This window comes from Pipistrellus hanaki, assembly GCF_964339955.1.
Source record: "Pipistrellus hanaki genome assembly, chromosome: 16".
NCBI lineage: Eukaryota > Metazoa > Chordata > Mammalia > Chiroptera > Vespertilionidae > Pipistrellus > Pipistrellus hanaki.
In genome coordinates this window covers 16,095,638-16,110,820 of record NC_140518.1, presented here as the reverse complement: position 1 = coordinate 16,110,820, position 15,183 = coordinate 16,095,638, and the positions used below count along the sequence as shown (strand labels likewise).

The following is a 15,183-nucleotide window of genomic DNA, read 5'->3' as shown; positions in this document are numbered from 1 at the left end:
GGAATTTCTCATGATGATAAGCTCCGGTAATTTTCATGTCCCTAAAACGTCGGCCAGAGCTGGCACCTCGCCCAGTGCTCACATAAATATTTGTTTAATACATGAGTGAATGGATGCAATCGACAATGACCCACCAAGAAAGGCATTGACATAGAAGAGAAACATGAGCTACCAGCTGATCCAAGAGCAGGACAGTGTTACCATGGCGAGCAGGGTTTCCGGAAGCAAGACAAAGGGAAGGGAGTACCCAGAGTCTCAAAAATGCTCAGTCTCTCTATTTCTGAAAATTTACCCAGAAGGCCTTCCACATTCTAGGCACCAAGACACTCATCCCCTCGTTGTTTAAAACAATATATAACCAGGAAGCAACTTAGAAGTCCAATAATCGGGCCATGAGTCACAGAACTGTGGCGACCTGCTGAGCGGGAAGTGGTGGCCCTTCAGGGTGTTCTGCACACGGAGTTCCTGAGGACTGGAAGGAACATGTGTGCAGTGGCACTGCTCAAACAGCGGGGTGCTGGACTGCATCTCCGTTCCGTGCCCCACCGCGGCAGGCAATGTGCACAGAAGGCTGCTTGGGAATATCTTGCTTCTTTTCAAATAAACTCAAATTGGAGACGTTAGGTCGAGCACTATGTGTAGAGTGTATGCACGAGAGACATCTCCCATTCAGAGTGGCCATCCTTTCTGACGGTCATGTTTAAAGCGTGTGCATGCCCATGTTGCGTTCCCTGCCTCCAAAGCTCAGCTTCAAGTCCTCTCGGAGTTCCATAGGAGGGTTTCCCTGCCCCACCATGAAAGGTTAACAAAACAATTAATAAAAATCCAGTGAAGCGAGCAAGCTACCAAGCGGTTTAAGCATGGCAGTGGGCATCTGGGAATGGGGAGCTTCCCCCCCTTATCTATATTGGCTACAAGGACCAGGTGTCACTTTTGTACATTTTCTAAATTTCTCTGAGATGATCTAACAGCATTCCCATCGTATTCTGCCCCAGCCCAGCCCCACGGCGCTGCCGCAGGCTGCCCACTGCCAAAGAAATAAACCCTTTCCTTGGACACGTTCTCTGGGCGCTGGATGATGATGCTGGCCTCACCTGGCCAGCCTTCACTCCCCACCCCTACCCCCACCTCCGCGCCCCACATCCTCTCCCTGGGGGCCACCTGCAGGCACATAGTTTCAGTTGTTTTTGCCATCTGAGTGGGCTTCCTGCAGGGCTGTCCTATGGTGAGAGGGTGGCCCCAGGACAGACAGGCCTGCCTGCCCCTGCTCCTTCTGCTGGGGCCTCTCCAGGCAAGAGTCAGCTGGAGGGGGTGGCTGCAAAGGGTTCTGAGAATCCCGGGGCTATTTTTCTCTCCACCCACACCCAGAGGCTAAAAAAAAGTCAGGTGAAGGTAGGAGAGAGGCTTCTAGAAACAGTTCCAGGGGCATCTAGTCTCACAGACGTCAGAGTCAGCCCCGAGATGGGGTGAGTTTGAAGGAAGCCATGAGGGAGGAGGGCCCCAGGATGCCTCCCTCCCACCCCCCAGGCTGCCTCTTTGGTCAAAAACATGAGAGCTGGTGCCCAGTCTCGCCATGTTGCTGAGGAGTTATGTGACTGGAAGCTGGTTAATTAGCTTGGGCCTCAGTTTCCCCATCTGCAAGATGGGCACAGTGACTTCTATTCTGCACAAGTGCCAGGAGGATTACATGAGATGATTATGTCAACATGATGCGACAGCTGTTGGATAAGGAAGTCCCTCCCCTCCACCCGTTCACTGATTCCTGCCTGTGCATGTCCTCTGCTTTCCATCTTATCCTCCACTGGGCTGCAGCCCCGGCTGCCTCATCCAGGAAGGCCCCTGGAGTGGCCCACATCTCTGCTCTTCCAGTGTAGCTCACCCAGGAATTGTTATTGACCTTTCTGGACTCACCTTTCCTCTCCTGTAAAATGGGCACAGTAAGGAGGACTTACCTCGAGTGGTCTCTGTGGACTTTAAATAAATGCATGTAAAGGACCAGAAAAGTACCTAGCATGCTCATCAGTGTGTGTGTGTGTGTGTGTGTGTGTGTGTGTGTGTACGTGTTTATAATCGGCATTCTGTTTTTTCTTTCTTTACCATTTTCACCTGCATCTGAGTCCTTGAGCCCATCACCGGCTCTTCTGTGTCCCTGGAACCATATTGTCCTTTCCCCTCTCTCGTCTAGAACAAGCCTCTCTGCAATGTATTTATCGAATTAGCTTTTGTGAAAAAAAAAAAAAAAAAAAAAGAATCCTGGGGAGACATCCAGTTCTGCTTCCTCGTAGCCAAAAGCACTCTGGCACCCTCCCTGCAGGCTCGGCCTTGCTCCCTGTGGTGCGGGCTCTCAGACGGGGACACGATGTGAGACAGATCACCTCTGCCTGTGCCGCGTGCATCAGCATTCCAGCTGAGCTGCAATCGCACTGCCAGGGTCCCGTGAGAGGCCGGAGGGGAGCTCGGGGCTGGCACCCCTCACTCTGTGTGACGGGCGACAGGTGGCCTCGGGCCCCAGCGGCTGGGCCGATGGCAGAGACGGGAATGTGGGTTCCCTGGGCAGGAGCTCGGCAGAAGACTTGGAGACCTGGTCTTTAATTAATCCTGGCGCGTACACCTGGTGTCCTTAGTTGAGCTGGTGAACACCTCGAGGGCACGGGCCGTGACACAGTAACGGCTCGGGTAACACCAAGGATGCCAATGAGACCAAGTACACGAAGGAATGATCATTATATTTATTCATACACACTTAATAATGTGCCTAACAAAGCATGTCATGCAAACAAAGGTTAGAGGTCATATGAATCGAGGAAAGCAATGCAGTAATTTGTACATTCATCTCGCCCGCGATACCCCCAGCGCCAGCCGGCAGCGGACGGCCTACAGCTGTCGGTAGGTGCTGATACAGAAGAGAGAAACCTCCACCCCTTTCTCTGTCTTCCTCCTTCACGCGAACCTGGGGTCTTACGCGATGGTTTCCAATGAACGCTTCACACATGGCAGGTCCTTCACACACACACGCACACATGAAATTACGTAGCAAAAGCAATGATTTCAAATGTTTCTGACCATCTAGAAAAGTTATTCTGAAATACCCTAAGAGAAGGGAATACGAGGTGAGTTTTTAGACCCTTTGGACCTAAAAGGATAACCTTCTTCATGGGTGACTTCGTGCCCACTGGCCCCCACGGGGAAAGAACGGATTCTCCCGGGAGGGGCATCAGCACACGCTGCGGACCCTCCGGGCACCCCTCCCGGGTTACGCAGGGGAGACGCGGACGCGGCTGTCTAGTCAGAAAGCGCGAAGCCACCCTCTGTCTTATCGTAGAAGAAAAGGTTCTTATAAAGTGGACTGGATAGTTATTTTCCGAAAAGGGGGGGCCCTGTCCACGCACACAGGAAAGGACTCTGCACGAAGCCCGGGCACCAGGTGCCGCCTCTTCCTTCTCAGGGATGCTGACCTGTGTCTGAGCTGCCCGGTGGGCAGAGTCCCTAGGGGACGTCTCTGACGTTTCACCGAGTGTGAGGGGCCTGGGGACCCCCCAGGGACTGGAGACAGAGCTGAGGAAGCACCCTCTCTCCCGGCCAAAGGGTGGTCTCAGAGCCATGCAGAGCAAGGAGAAGGCTCAGGGTCCGGACCCTAGGAGCTAACCGAGGGCTGCATCTGGAGAGGGACAAGGAAGCCATCTTTTGAGGGCCTACGAGTTCCTAGGTCGTAGACGGCTGTCCCCAGGGTCTGTGACAAATTCGGAGGGTGTCCGTCTGCCAGATGCTCCACCCGGACTTCCTGTCATTCTGAGGAGGTCGCCGCACCCCACGGGCACGGGGACACCCGCATGGGAGTGCAGGCGGGGGCTGCTCCAGCTGCCCACCGCTGGGCCCTCGGGCAGGGAGCGCGTGATGGGAGTCTTATCAAATTGTCAGGGGTTGTATTTTAAAAACTCATTTTAAAAGAAGGCTGGAGTTATTAAAGTTCTCTATAAAAAAGTACAAAGAGCCCAGCACGCCCAGTTGTTCTCGTGGAGTTCATGTCTCCCTTAAGGTTTTTTTAAAAAAGGTCTTTGGAACCCGTGGGCCTTAGTGTAGGGGCGTCGTAAGGCTGTTGGATGACCGAGTCCCGCCTCCAGGGTGACTGACGGGCACTTGCTCACAGGCAGAGAGGCACAGGGAACCCTCCCAGGGTCCAGGGCAGCACAGAATTCACGGGGCTGTGGTCACCGTGACAACGGCCTTCCTCCATGTCCACCTCAGGGAACCTTCCTCGGTTTCCTGCCACCCGAGCAGCTCGAGAAGGTGTTTAAAATACTTCCCAGCTCGCTGTCAGGCTGGGGAGCAGGCCCTACAACCCCGTCCCCTTCCTCCACAACCTGTCGGCCGTCGCTGCGCCCCCAGCCCTGGAGGGCCCTGGCTCAGCGCCCACCTGTGTGGAGACCCCGATGATTTGGTGTGCTCGGTGGGGGAGCACTCCCCCCTCGCCGGGTTTTAGAGAAACGGGGGAAATGGCGTGAACGGCGCACGCGAGAAATAGGTGACTCCGTCAGACCCAAGTGAGAGAAGGACTGCCAGGGGCAGTGACTTCCTGCTTCTTCTACAAACATAAGACGCTTGCTTTCTTCTCTCTGCAGCGGAGAGAAAGTAAATCCCAGCAAAAACCCCTAAAAACAGAAATCCAACTCGCCTTGCCAAGTGGGACCAGGCGGGGGCCGCTGTTAGTTTTGGTGACTCCCCCGACCTCGCCGGCTGCCCTGTGCCCTGTGCCCTGTGCGTGGCGGCGCCCGGGGGAGAAGGTGCGACCCGCTGGCTTCCAGGGCAGGTGGGTGGTTTGGGCGCAGCCACTCCCACGCAGGACGCAGCTGGTGAGGATGCTGCTGGCATTTGGGGGCTGCTCTGTGAGGACCAGGCTGCGGCCCTGGAAACGAACTTGCTCTCCAGGGCCAGCCAGCGGCGTTTCTTCTGCACCAGCGACCTTGATGGAAGCCCTGGGGACGGAACAGCTTCCCCCCCACCCCCCCCTTCCAGGTGCCCTCTCCTCCTCCTTGAAATGCCTCCTTCCGGACGCACCGAAACCCTGCTCTTCTCCCAACGCCTCCCCCGCCTCTGCCTCCGCCAGCCCTCGCTTCTCAGAGCATGTCCCTCTGGGGTCTGCACCCTCCCCCGGCAGGCACCACGCTCTGCTGGAGCTGAGCTCAGAGTGGTGCTCAGGGGTCACGTGTGGGCTGCATTCACCCGGTCTTGCAGTCCCAGGTCCTATCCAGAGAGCTCCCACCCTTCTGATTTCCCACCAAAATCCCAATAAGAAGCCTCACGAGGACAGACGGACGGCGGTGCTGCATGGACGTGTGGCGAGCGGTCCTTTATCAGCCTTCGGAGTCAGTTCTTGCCTTGAGCGAACCTCCCGCGAACTCCGGCGGCTGCACCCCGGAGCCTTCCATTCAAACCAAACACCCGGCGGCTTTCCCCGAGCTGCAGAGAGAAGGAACTGCTGCAGGGCCCTGTGACGGCCTTTCTTTCGGTGGAGGCTCGGATTCTGTTAGATTCGACCGTGCCGGACCTCCGCAGGCCCTGGCGATTCCGGCTGGACCTCCCAGAGGCTCCCCGCCACCCGGAAGGTCCTCCTTGCTCCAGCCCCTCCAGGCTGCTGGGCCCTCACGCGCAGGACGCCATGGGATTCCGCAGGCGCTGTGGCTGCGAGCTTGGGAATGGTTTCCGCGTGACTTGTTCTCCCCACAGTGACGATTTTGGGCTCCAGAACCTTCCAAGCAGGAGTCTGTATCGAGATCCAGACACAGCAACACCCCAGCAGGCCGGGTCGGGGCAGCCTCCCCGCCGGGCCCCCAGCCTGCTGTCTCAGGCGCAGACGGGCCTTTTCTTTGGAAACGGCACAGGTCGGGAAAGGATGCGGGAGCTGGGAGGTGTGTGTGTTTCCTGGAGGAAGGAGTCGGGCTGAGCACAGACGGCGGCGAGGGCTCGGGGCTCCGGACGAGCGATGTGTAGCCCCAGGACATTTCTGGGACCTTCCTTCCCTCGGCTCTGTTCTGGCCACAGTGACCGGCTCTTCCGCTTCTTAGGCTCCTTTGATAAACTGGTCCCTTTTCTGCCAGATCAAACTGAGGGGGGCCTGGCGCGGACGCGACCCCCACACGTGTGCCGACCAGCAGGACCGCTGCTCTGACTCTACGGTCCACGTGGGGCGGCTGAGGAGTGGCTCTCTCCGGGGCTGCCCTGCTCCCCACCCCTCCCTTCCTCCCCAGGACAGACGGGGTCTCCCCTCCAAGCCCCTGCGCCCTACCAGCATCAGGCAAACAGCAGAACCAAGCGGAGGAGGCCCTCAGCCTGGAGCTGCTCCCGGGAGTCAGGAGAGGGCTGTGATCACACCACCTCTGCTCCCACCGGAGTCCGACATCCCCGCCTCCCCAGGAGCAAGAGAGGCGGACCCCACTCAGAAGCCGGCGCGAAGGAGCCAAGACAGTCTCATCCCAAAAATAACCCCAAAGCGTGTGTTTGCAGGTAGAATCAAATAGACATATATATATATATATATATATATATATATATATATATATATATATATATATATGTATATGTACACATATGTCTGATTAATCAGGTAAAATGGCCATTCATTTCTGAAATTCGATCTAGGTTAAAAAATCAGAATGCCCAACACAGAGGCCATGTTCAGGGGGAACGTGGGGTCAGGGGAGAGGAAGCAGCGAATGTACTAAAACTTAATCACAGAAGCAGATGAGAAACAAGAGCCTTCACGAATGCAGCACAGTTTTCTCTTGTGAAGGGATGGTAATACTCTCCTTATGCTTGATGATATGCTTATCTCAGTGACAGAGACTCACTGGGGATGAAGGTTTGTTATAAACACGCAGACTCCGTTGCAATGATGCATCTGCAAAACAGAGCAAAACCCTTCTCGCAAGGAAGCATCTCGCAGCCAGGTTTCCTGTCTCTGCAGCAGGAGCTGGACGTGGGGGCTGGAGCCGATCGCTTTCCGTCCCTCGGGGGGGCGCCAGGGCCGGAGACGGGCGGGAGAGAAGTCCCTCGGGAGGGACCGAGTCTCAATCAAACACCTTTCAGTTCCTGTACATCGTACTCCCCGAAGCGCCACGGCGGCCTAGTCCATAAATAAATACAAAAGGGACGGGCGGGGCGTACCCTCCGCTCCCTGGGGCGCGGGCAGCGGCACGTGGGTGTGCGCGGGGGCGGGAGGGTTGGCGGACAACGCTGGTGCGTGGTGGTGCTGCGGATGGCACCCCGGACCGGACCGCGGCGTCCTCTCCCGGAGGTTACGGCGGACGTGCGCACGCACCCGTCGGTCCTCGGACATCCTGTGCTCGTTCAGCGAAGTCCTTAGAAGGTTTGGCCTCTTGCAAAGAAATGCAGGCGTCGTGACGGCGGGAAGCGACCACGCGTGGGTGCCGGATGACAGATCCACCGACGCCTGCCCGAGGTTTCCTTTCTCTCTCTCTTTTCTTAAGAAAAATAACTGGTCGCCACTGGGCCGTGACGGGGTGATGACTGTCCACGCCTGGGAGCAGCGAGCTGGCCGGGCGACTGTTTCCATGGAGAGCGAAGGGCAGGTGCCCCGCGCCGGCCCACCCCCACCCGCCGGGCTTGCCCTCTCCTCTCGGGGGTCCCCGTCTCCTTCCCAAGGCACCTGGGTGGGGCCCTATCCAGCCCGCATCTCTGGTTGGGGTGTGGGGGTGGGGGGCAGGATGCTGATGGTGAACACCGACGGACAGGACGGGAGGGGGAAATACATCAAATCGTACCAAAAAGGGGCAAGAGTCTGTCTGCTTTCCAGGAAGGGCGACCCTATGGCCAGAGGTGGCCTCCACACCATGATGAGGCTGGACACGGAGCTCTGGTTCTCTTCCGCTAAGACACGGTTCTTGGTTCTCAGAGAGAGGCCCTGACCTCCGGGAGGTCACGGGTGGACTAACCCCCGGAGGGTCTTGCTGGCCTCCGTCTGGAACGGGAAGCGAGGCCTGGGCCTCGCAGAGTCAGGGTGGCGGTCATGTCCCGCGGCGGGGGAGGGGTGGGGGAGGGGCGGGGGCGGGAGGCGTCTGTGGTCGCGGGCGAGCTTCATACGGGGCTCTGTAAGATGGGGTGCACGAACTGGGGGTTGACATACGAGAACCCTTCGAAGTCGGCCTGGTCGATGTTAGCGATGACCAGCTGGTCGGGTGGCGTGAGCACGGGCTGCCCGCGGGTGAAGAACTTGTCGAAGTTTTCCGCGCCTTTGCCGCACTGCGGAGGGAGAGGAGAGGAGAGGAGGGGGGTCAGTAAGCGGGCGGGGTGCGGGGCGAGAGGGCGCAGCACCCCATGGGGAGGAGCCGCCGGGGCGGCGGGCAGGTTAGGCGGGAGAACTCGGAGGCTTGCAGGCCGCTGGATGGAAAGCCAGGCACAGCCAACAAGAACGAGCCTCGCTCAGGTGTGCGTCTTCACCCCCTGACCACAGTGAACCGCTCAGCGGAAGTGCACGGTGGACAGTGAGGTGGCCCAAGGGGGCCGCTGCTTAAGTCCATCTTACAGAGCAAGCAGGGCCTGAGCGTGGATCACACGCGTGCGCGCGCGCGCGCACACACACACACACACACACACACGCACAGACATACGCATGCGAGGCCTGCACCCCCACACATCAGTCTTGATTCCATGTGAAAGGCCGGGACATGGGTGGGGTGCAGGCAGTGACCCCTAGACCCTGAGGCTGGGGTTACTGCTCCACGTCTGCTTCTCTGTAACTGTATTTGTAATGAAGGCGCTGTGACTCGTGTCTTCCAACTGCTCACCCCCTAGACCTGTCCCTGACCCACACTGCAGGGGAAGGGCAGGGGACCGGTGAAGGCAAGGACGGGTACACCCCCAGGGCACAGGTGGACTTCCGCGTGTCTGGATGGATCTGGTCCCCAAGCCCATGGGTCAACACGGAGTTTGTGTGCAGGGGCCTCAGGCTGGAGTGCCCAGAGGATGCAGAGCAGAGCCTGCTGGCTGTCTGTGGGGGATGTTTCTCTCCTCTGGGTCCCCTGGCACTCAGGGCAGACGGGCTGCAAGCAGAGCCACCCTGTGGATGCTGAGACACACATGCAGACACGCTGCTGCGGTGACAGCTAGAGGAACAGCCCTCCTTGGGATGGACCAGGGGTTCTCAACCAGGGACAACTCTGCACCCCACCTCCTTTTTGGGGTCACTGGGCAATGTCTGGATGCGTTTTTGGTTATCATGACTCGGGCCGGGGGTGTCACTGGCCTCTAGTGGGCAGAGGCAAGGGGTGCTGTTAGACACCCTGGTCCGACATGTCAGCAGCGCTGACACCAAGATGGCGGAGCCAGGTGGACGCGGGCCTGAGCTCAAACAAGGAGATCAGGCAGGAACGGCGTCTGCGAGCAGAGAAGGGACAAACGGCAAAGCCCACGGCGCAAGCGCTGTCAGTGAGCGTTCCAGCCACGGTCCAGCTGGCTTCAAGGAGAACGTCCTCTGGGGACCTGGCTGATGGACACCGCTCAGTGAGTCTCCAGGGGCTGGGGCCGTGCTCCCTGGAGGAGCAATCACCTGCAGGCCTTTTGCTGTTCACTAACCAGGCAGAGATGGGCAAGAGGCACTCCTGGGACGACGGAAAGGAAGGGGACGTCTCTCAAAGGAAGGGGAAGGCCAGCCGGTCCAGGGCATCGAACGTCCCTCTGCTGGCCAGGGTCTCCTGACTCGCTCTGGACTTGTGTGGACATGTGAGTACCATCTTGGCAGCGTTGGAGGACCAAACCTCTTCCAGAGAGAAGTCCAAAGCCAGCCCTTGGCCGCCACAGAACAGGGAGTGAGAAAGCCCACCCGCGGGCGGGGCTCTGTGGTCGAGCACTGACCCATGAGCCAGGGGGCCATGGCTTGATTCCCGGGCAGGGCACACGCCTGGGCTACGGGCTTGCTCCCCAGTAGGGGATGTGCAGGAGACAGCCGATCAATGATTCTCTCTCATCACTGATGTCTCTCCCTCTCTGAAATCAACACACACAGACACACACACACGCACACACACACGCACACAACTGAAGGAAGAGCTCCCATGATCTAAAAGGCGGCCCACACAGAAGCCTGGGGAGGGGACAGATGGTCCAGGGCATCGCGTTCTAAAGCTGTTGGAACTCCTGAGGGCTCGCTTAGGGGCCACGTGCTGCCACACCCGGGGCAGAACCCCCGCTTCTGAAAGCCTCATGCCGGCCACTGACCACGGACGGACGGTGCCAGGGGCAAGGAGGGGCCAGCCGGAGCTCTGCCCTGGATCACCGCCCACGGAGCGTGCCCGCAGGCCTCCGGGCTGCTCGCCCCCGCACACCGCTCCCTTCTCTTTCCAGTTCCCAGTCTCCGTGGAGTTTTCCTGATCCCAGAGGGAGAAACAGGAAGTGGGCAGATGGAAACCCGCTCCCTCCGGTGAGGATGCCTGGGACAGGGCACCTGAGGCAGGAGGCGGCGGGCAGGATGAAGGGCCAGCCTCTGGCTGTGCCTCACGGCCCCCGGAGGAAGCCTGGAGAGCGGGAGGCGGAGCCCAAAGACGGAGGAGATGGAGGGCACAGGAGGGGTGGCTGTTCTCAGGGGGGTCACACCAGAAAGACGTCATGTCCTCCCACGGGGGCGGGGCGGGGGCGCGGGCACAGCTATTTTTACCAGCGGTTCCGCCCTGGGAGGAGCAGTGCTCACTTCCCCACCACAGGGGGCTCTTCATGCCTTAACCCAGTCCCCCCCCTCCCCCGAGAAACTGGCCTGGGGACAGGCACGCTCTCTAGGCCATACTGCAGCAGACCTTCAACTACCCGCTTTTCTTTTCTTTTTTCTTTAATCCTCATCGGAGGGTATTTCCCCCCATTGATTTATAGAGAGAATGGAAGGGAAGGAGGGAAAAGAGGGAGGGAGAGAGTGAGGGAGGGAGGGAGGGAGAGAGAGAGATCACTGTGAGAGACATATTCATTGGCTGCCTCCCACACTCACCCCTCCTGGGGCTGGGGAACCTGCAACCGTGGTGGCAGCCTTTGTTGCGGTTGTGACCACGGTGGGCCTGGGGGGCCATGGGCTCAGGGCTCTCAGCCACCGCACAGCATGCAGAAGTTAAGGGCGGCATTCGCTACTTGTGGGCAAAACTCCTGGTGAGGGCTCCAGGACATCTGTGCTCAATGGGCCACGTCTGACACCAGGAAAAGGGGGGCACTTGGGGACGAGGGACCCACCAGAGTGCCAAAGCCCAGGGCAATGCTTTGGGCAACACGCCGTGCGGGGACCTCTGTAAGGGTCAGAGGAGGCCGTGCACGTCCACCCTGCACGCCTCTGGACTGAGGGAGGCACCACCCTTTCTCAGTGACCAGGCACCACCCGGGCGGAGGCACCACGCGGGGAGCAGGTGCCGGCGTGTGAGAGGCGTGCGATCACCTGCGAGGCGTGAGCAAGCACCAGGAGCCAGCTCCCCCTCCCCCTCAGCTCTATATTCGGGACTTTTTTTTTTTTTTTGCCTTGTCATTCCTACCCATTTGGTAAAGTCACCCATTACTAACACGAACCTAGGCAATGCTAGGCCTGGGGAGCTGTGACAAAGCACAGAGAGATACGACCCTGGGCCCCTGATGCCCCGTCAGGGTCCAGGTGGCCCCCAGCCCACTCTTCGCCCTTGGCATTGTGGGTGAGGCCGTGGAGGCGGGCCCCTGGCTCCGGTCCTGACTTGGGAGAGGCCACCGGGTGAGGACTCTGCCCTTCCCCTCGGTGCCCGGGCATGAGACTCTAACCCAGGGTCCCCGGCAGGGTCACGGGAGTGTGAGCAGCATGAAAACACTGCCATTTCCAAGCAAATCCACACAAAGCCCCGAAGAGCGGGAAGAGCACGCAACCAACCGAGAGAACAGGCGTGTAGCGATGGGGAGGAGGAGGGACACGCACCAGGTGGGACCCTGGCTGATGACTACGAGGCAGCAGGATGTGCTTGGTCTTGGGGGAGCTGCGCTCACATGTCAAGCGCACAGCCCCGTGCCGGGTCCTGGCGCACACAGTGTTAGTAAGAACGCTCCCATGTCTGCGCGTGGCCCCTGCCCCTGGGTGGGTGCCGTCTCCATGGGATTAAACAACAGAGATGAGTGGACACCGTCTGCTTTGGGCCTCCCAGGAGGTCAGATCCACGCTACGGAGCCACCCAGGGAGGAAGCCGGGCCACGGGGCAGCAGCCTGGCCCGGCCTCTCTAAGAAGGCCAGCAAGCTCCGGGGAGGGTCTTCCGTGCATGGCCAGCGCAAGCAGGGGCAGGCGCCAAGGGTTGAACGGGAGGTGTGCTCACCGAGGGCCGGGATGCCCACTGCAGCCAGAGTGTTTTGGTGCAGAAGGCCTGGAGAATAAGAACGGACAGGGAGAGCGTTTGGAACAGTCAGTGCCCGGCCCCGGAACCCCGGTGTGTACAGGATGCCACAAACCCGTGGAGACGCTGTCCTGAGAGAGCCATAAGGTGCGAGCCAGGCGGCGTGGTGCGGCCCCACGTGGGTGTAGGTGCACACGCGTGTACCACTTTCCGGAGATTACAGAACAGACGTGAACCCTGGGGCTAGTGGCCCGGGATGGGAGACAGTGTCCTTGTTTTAGGACCCTCCCTGCTGCTGAGCCGTCTAGTTCACCACCTGCAGCTTCTGTTCGGAGAGTAACTTTATAAAGGGGGTGGGGCCTCCTTCACCTGCTCTGTCACCTGTGGCGAGAGACGAGCCAGGCTGTGGCTTCTCAGACAAAACGGAACCGTGTTCATCTCCCCCGTCGCCTCAAAGCCGCGCTCAGAAAGGCCAGGCCCGGTCAGGAGGCCGCGGTTTTGCTGGCGGACACAGGCTGTGAGGCACACGGTGAATGAGCGGGTTCTCGTGGGCCGAGATCCTGCTGACCCTGGGCTTGTTCTATGGGATGACAGCATGCCCTCCATTGGGCCTTCCTTTATTGTTGATATTTAAAAATATTTTTACTCATCTCAGAAAGGAAGGGAGGAGAGATAGAAACATCAATGATGAGAGAATCATGGATCGCTGCCTCCTGCACGCCCTACACTGGCGATCAAGCCAACAACCCGGGCATGTGCCTGGACTGGGAATTGAACTGTGACCTCCTGGCTCTTAGGTCGATGTTAAACATCAGCCCGCAGGCCGGGCTGGCCTTCCCAAGAGGCCGGCTCCGGCTGATCAGGCTCCTTTCCCAGAAAGGCTGCCGCAGTGGCCACCGCAGTGACGCTGGGAGCCTGTCAGCTCGCACGACGCCAGGCACACAGGGCCTGCCGCCCCCACTCCCACGGGAGCTCCTGGAGGCTTGCACCAGACCTGTGGCCGCTGTGGGTCTTTCTTCTAAAGGCCACGCTGCTTCCCGTGTCTCTTTCGAGCAGAACCGTCTGTGGGAGGGTAATTATCGGGGAAAGGAAGCCTTCTCGCCTCTAATTAACGGAGTAGAAAGTGCTGTCGTAGGCTGGTTGGAGGCTTCAGTGCGCCTTCTGTGCATCAGGGATGTGGCCGAACCTCTGGCCCTGATGGCTGTGCGTGTTCCTATGGTGCCGAGAAGCTCCCGCGTCTGTCCGGGGCTCACCTTTAGTTAGTGTCACCGCTGCTGGGCTGCTGGTTCCACGGAGAGGCCAGGACAATACACCTCCTGCTGCCCGGACCTGACTGGATGCAGCCCAGGCTGCATCCGTGTGATGGCTCAGACAGCCCTGCAGGGCTGACCGCTCCGCCGCACCCCCCCTCCCCCGGCAGGGGCAGAATAGGCACCTGGAATGCCCTTTGCTTTAGGCATCAGATGTGAAGAGGCATTAGGTTTGCCACTGACTCTCCCATGATTCAGGAAAACATATGTGTGCACGTGTGTGTGTGTCCCCTTCAGAAATGAAGTATTCACCTTTGCTGAGTGTCTTCTTCGTTTAAACCTAAAAATAAAAAGGCAGCTTCTTCCGAGGGACCGTCTGATGGGGTCTGCTTTTGATGACTCCGGGCTTTTCGCTCGGAACTCCGGCCAAATGCCGAGCGGACGGTCCGGTGCCGGTGCCGGGGCCGGGGCCCTCCGGGCTGGGCTTTCTTGGAGGGAAGTGAGCGGCTTGCAGTTGCTTTTTCCACAGTGAGGGAGAGCTCTGTGCGGCCTCACACCCAGGAGGGCAGAACGGCTGTTTCTGTTCTTGCTTTTCTTGTACAAAACCTCCAGGTCACAGCGATCACCCCTTGCTCTAGAAAATCACCTCCACCGCCACCTCCACACGGGCCTCCCCACAATGGGCCGCCGCAGCGCAGGCTGTCCCTTCTGGCCGAGCCTCATTCCCCACGGCCCCCCTGTGCCTGCGTGTGAGCTCCAGACCAGCCAGTCTCAGGGGAGATGCCCACCGTTCCACACCTGACTCGGTCACTCCCTCCCTCTGCTCTGCCTCAGAGAGAAGCCAGGCCCTGGCCGGTGGCTCAGGGGGTTGCCCACCATCCCATGCACAGGGAGGTGGCCAGCTCAATTCCTGGTCAGGGCACGGGCCTGGGTTGTGGGCTCCGTCCCTGGTGAGGGGTGTGCAGGAGGCAGCTGATCAATGTTGCTCTCACATCTATGTTTCTTTCTCTCCTTCCTTCCTCTCTTTCTAAAAATCAATTTAAAAACTATTTTATTTTTTTTTTTTTAAATAGAGAGAATCCAGGCCGCGGCTGCACCATCCAAAGTCCTGCCTAGAGCCTCTGGATGGATCCAACTCAGCGTGACGTGTCCCTGTCGGGGGATCTGCCTTCGAGGGGCCCCCGGGCCTCATGTCAGTCATGTCACTGTGCCCGGCAGGAAAATGAAGAAAGACGGAGCACGGAGGGAACCGGGTCCTCCGATGAGCTCTGTGTGGTGCAGTGACAGAATCCTCCGCTCGCTTAGGGAAGCCAGGAGTTCGGGGGTCATCTCTCATTGGAGGTTCAAAAATAACAAATATAAGGAAGATAAGACTTCTGAGCTTAGGAGCACAACGACGACCCCAGCAGCCCCTGGGTCACCGAGGGGGCTCAGGTCTTACGAGGCCTTTGCAATACCCACAGGCTCGGGCTCACAGGGAGCCAGGAGCGTCCTCCATCCGCTCAGCCTCAGGGAAACTGAGTCGCAGGAGCTTCCTCAAAAAGCCCCGGGCAAACTCCCAGACAGACAGCTCCTTCCGCCAGGGCTGCCGGCTGGACCAGGA

At 59.0% G+C, this 15,183-nt stretch overlaps 1 protein-coding gene across 1 annotated transcript in view; it reads right to left on the bottom strand.

Moving 5' to 3' along the window:
* Positions 1 to 7,979: 7,979 nt before the first annotated feature.
* PRKCA (protein kinase C alpha) overlaps positions 7,980 to 15,183 on the bottom strand; it is a 246,059-nt gene continuing 238,855 nt past the window's right edge. Inside the window, exon 17 of the mRNA XM_084864158.1 lies at positions 7,980 to 8,256. Coding sequence (XP_084720284.1) covers positions 8,092 to 8,256 — 165 coding nt within the window. The 3' untranslated portion in view covers positions 7,980 to 8,091. The remainder of the gene's footprint in view (positions 8,257 to 15,183) is intronic.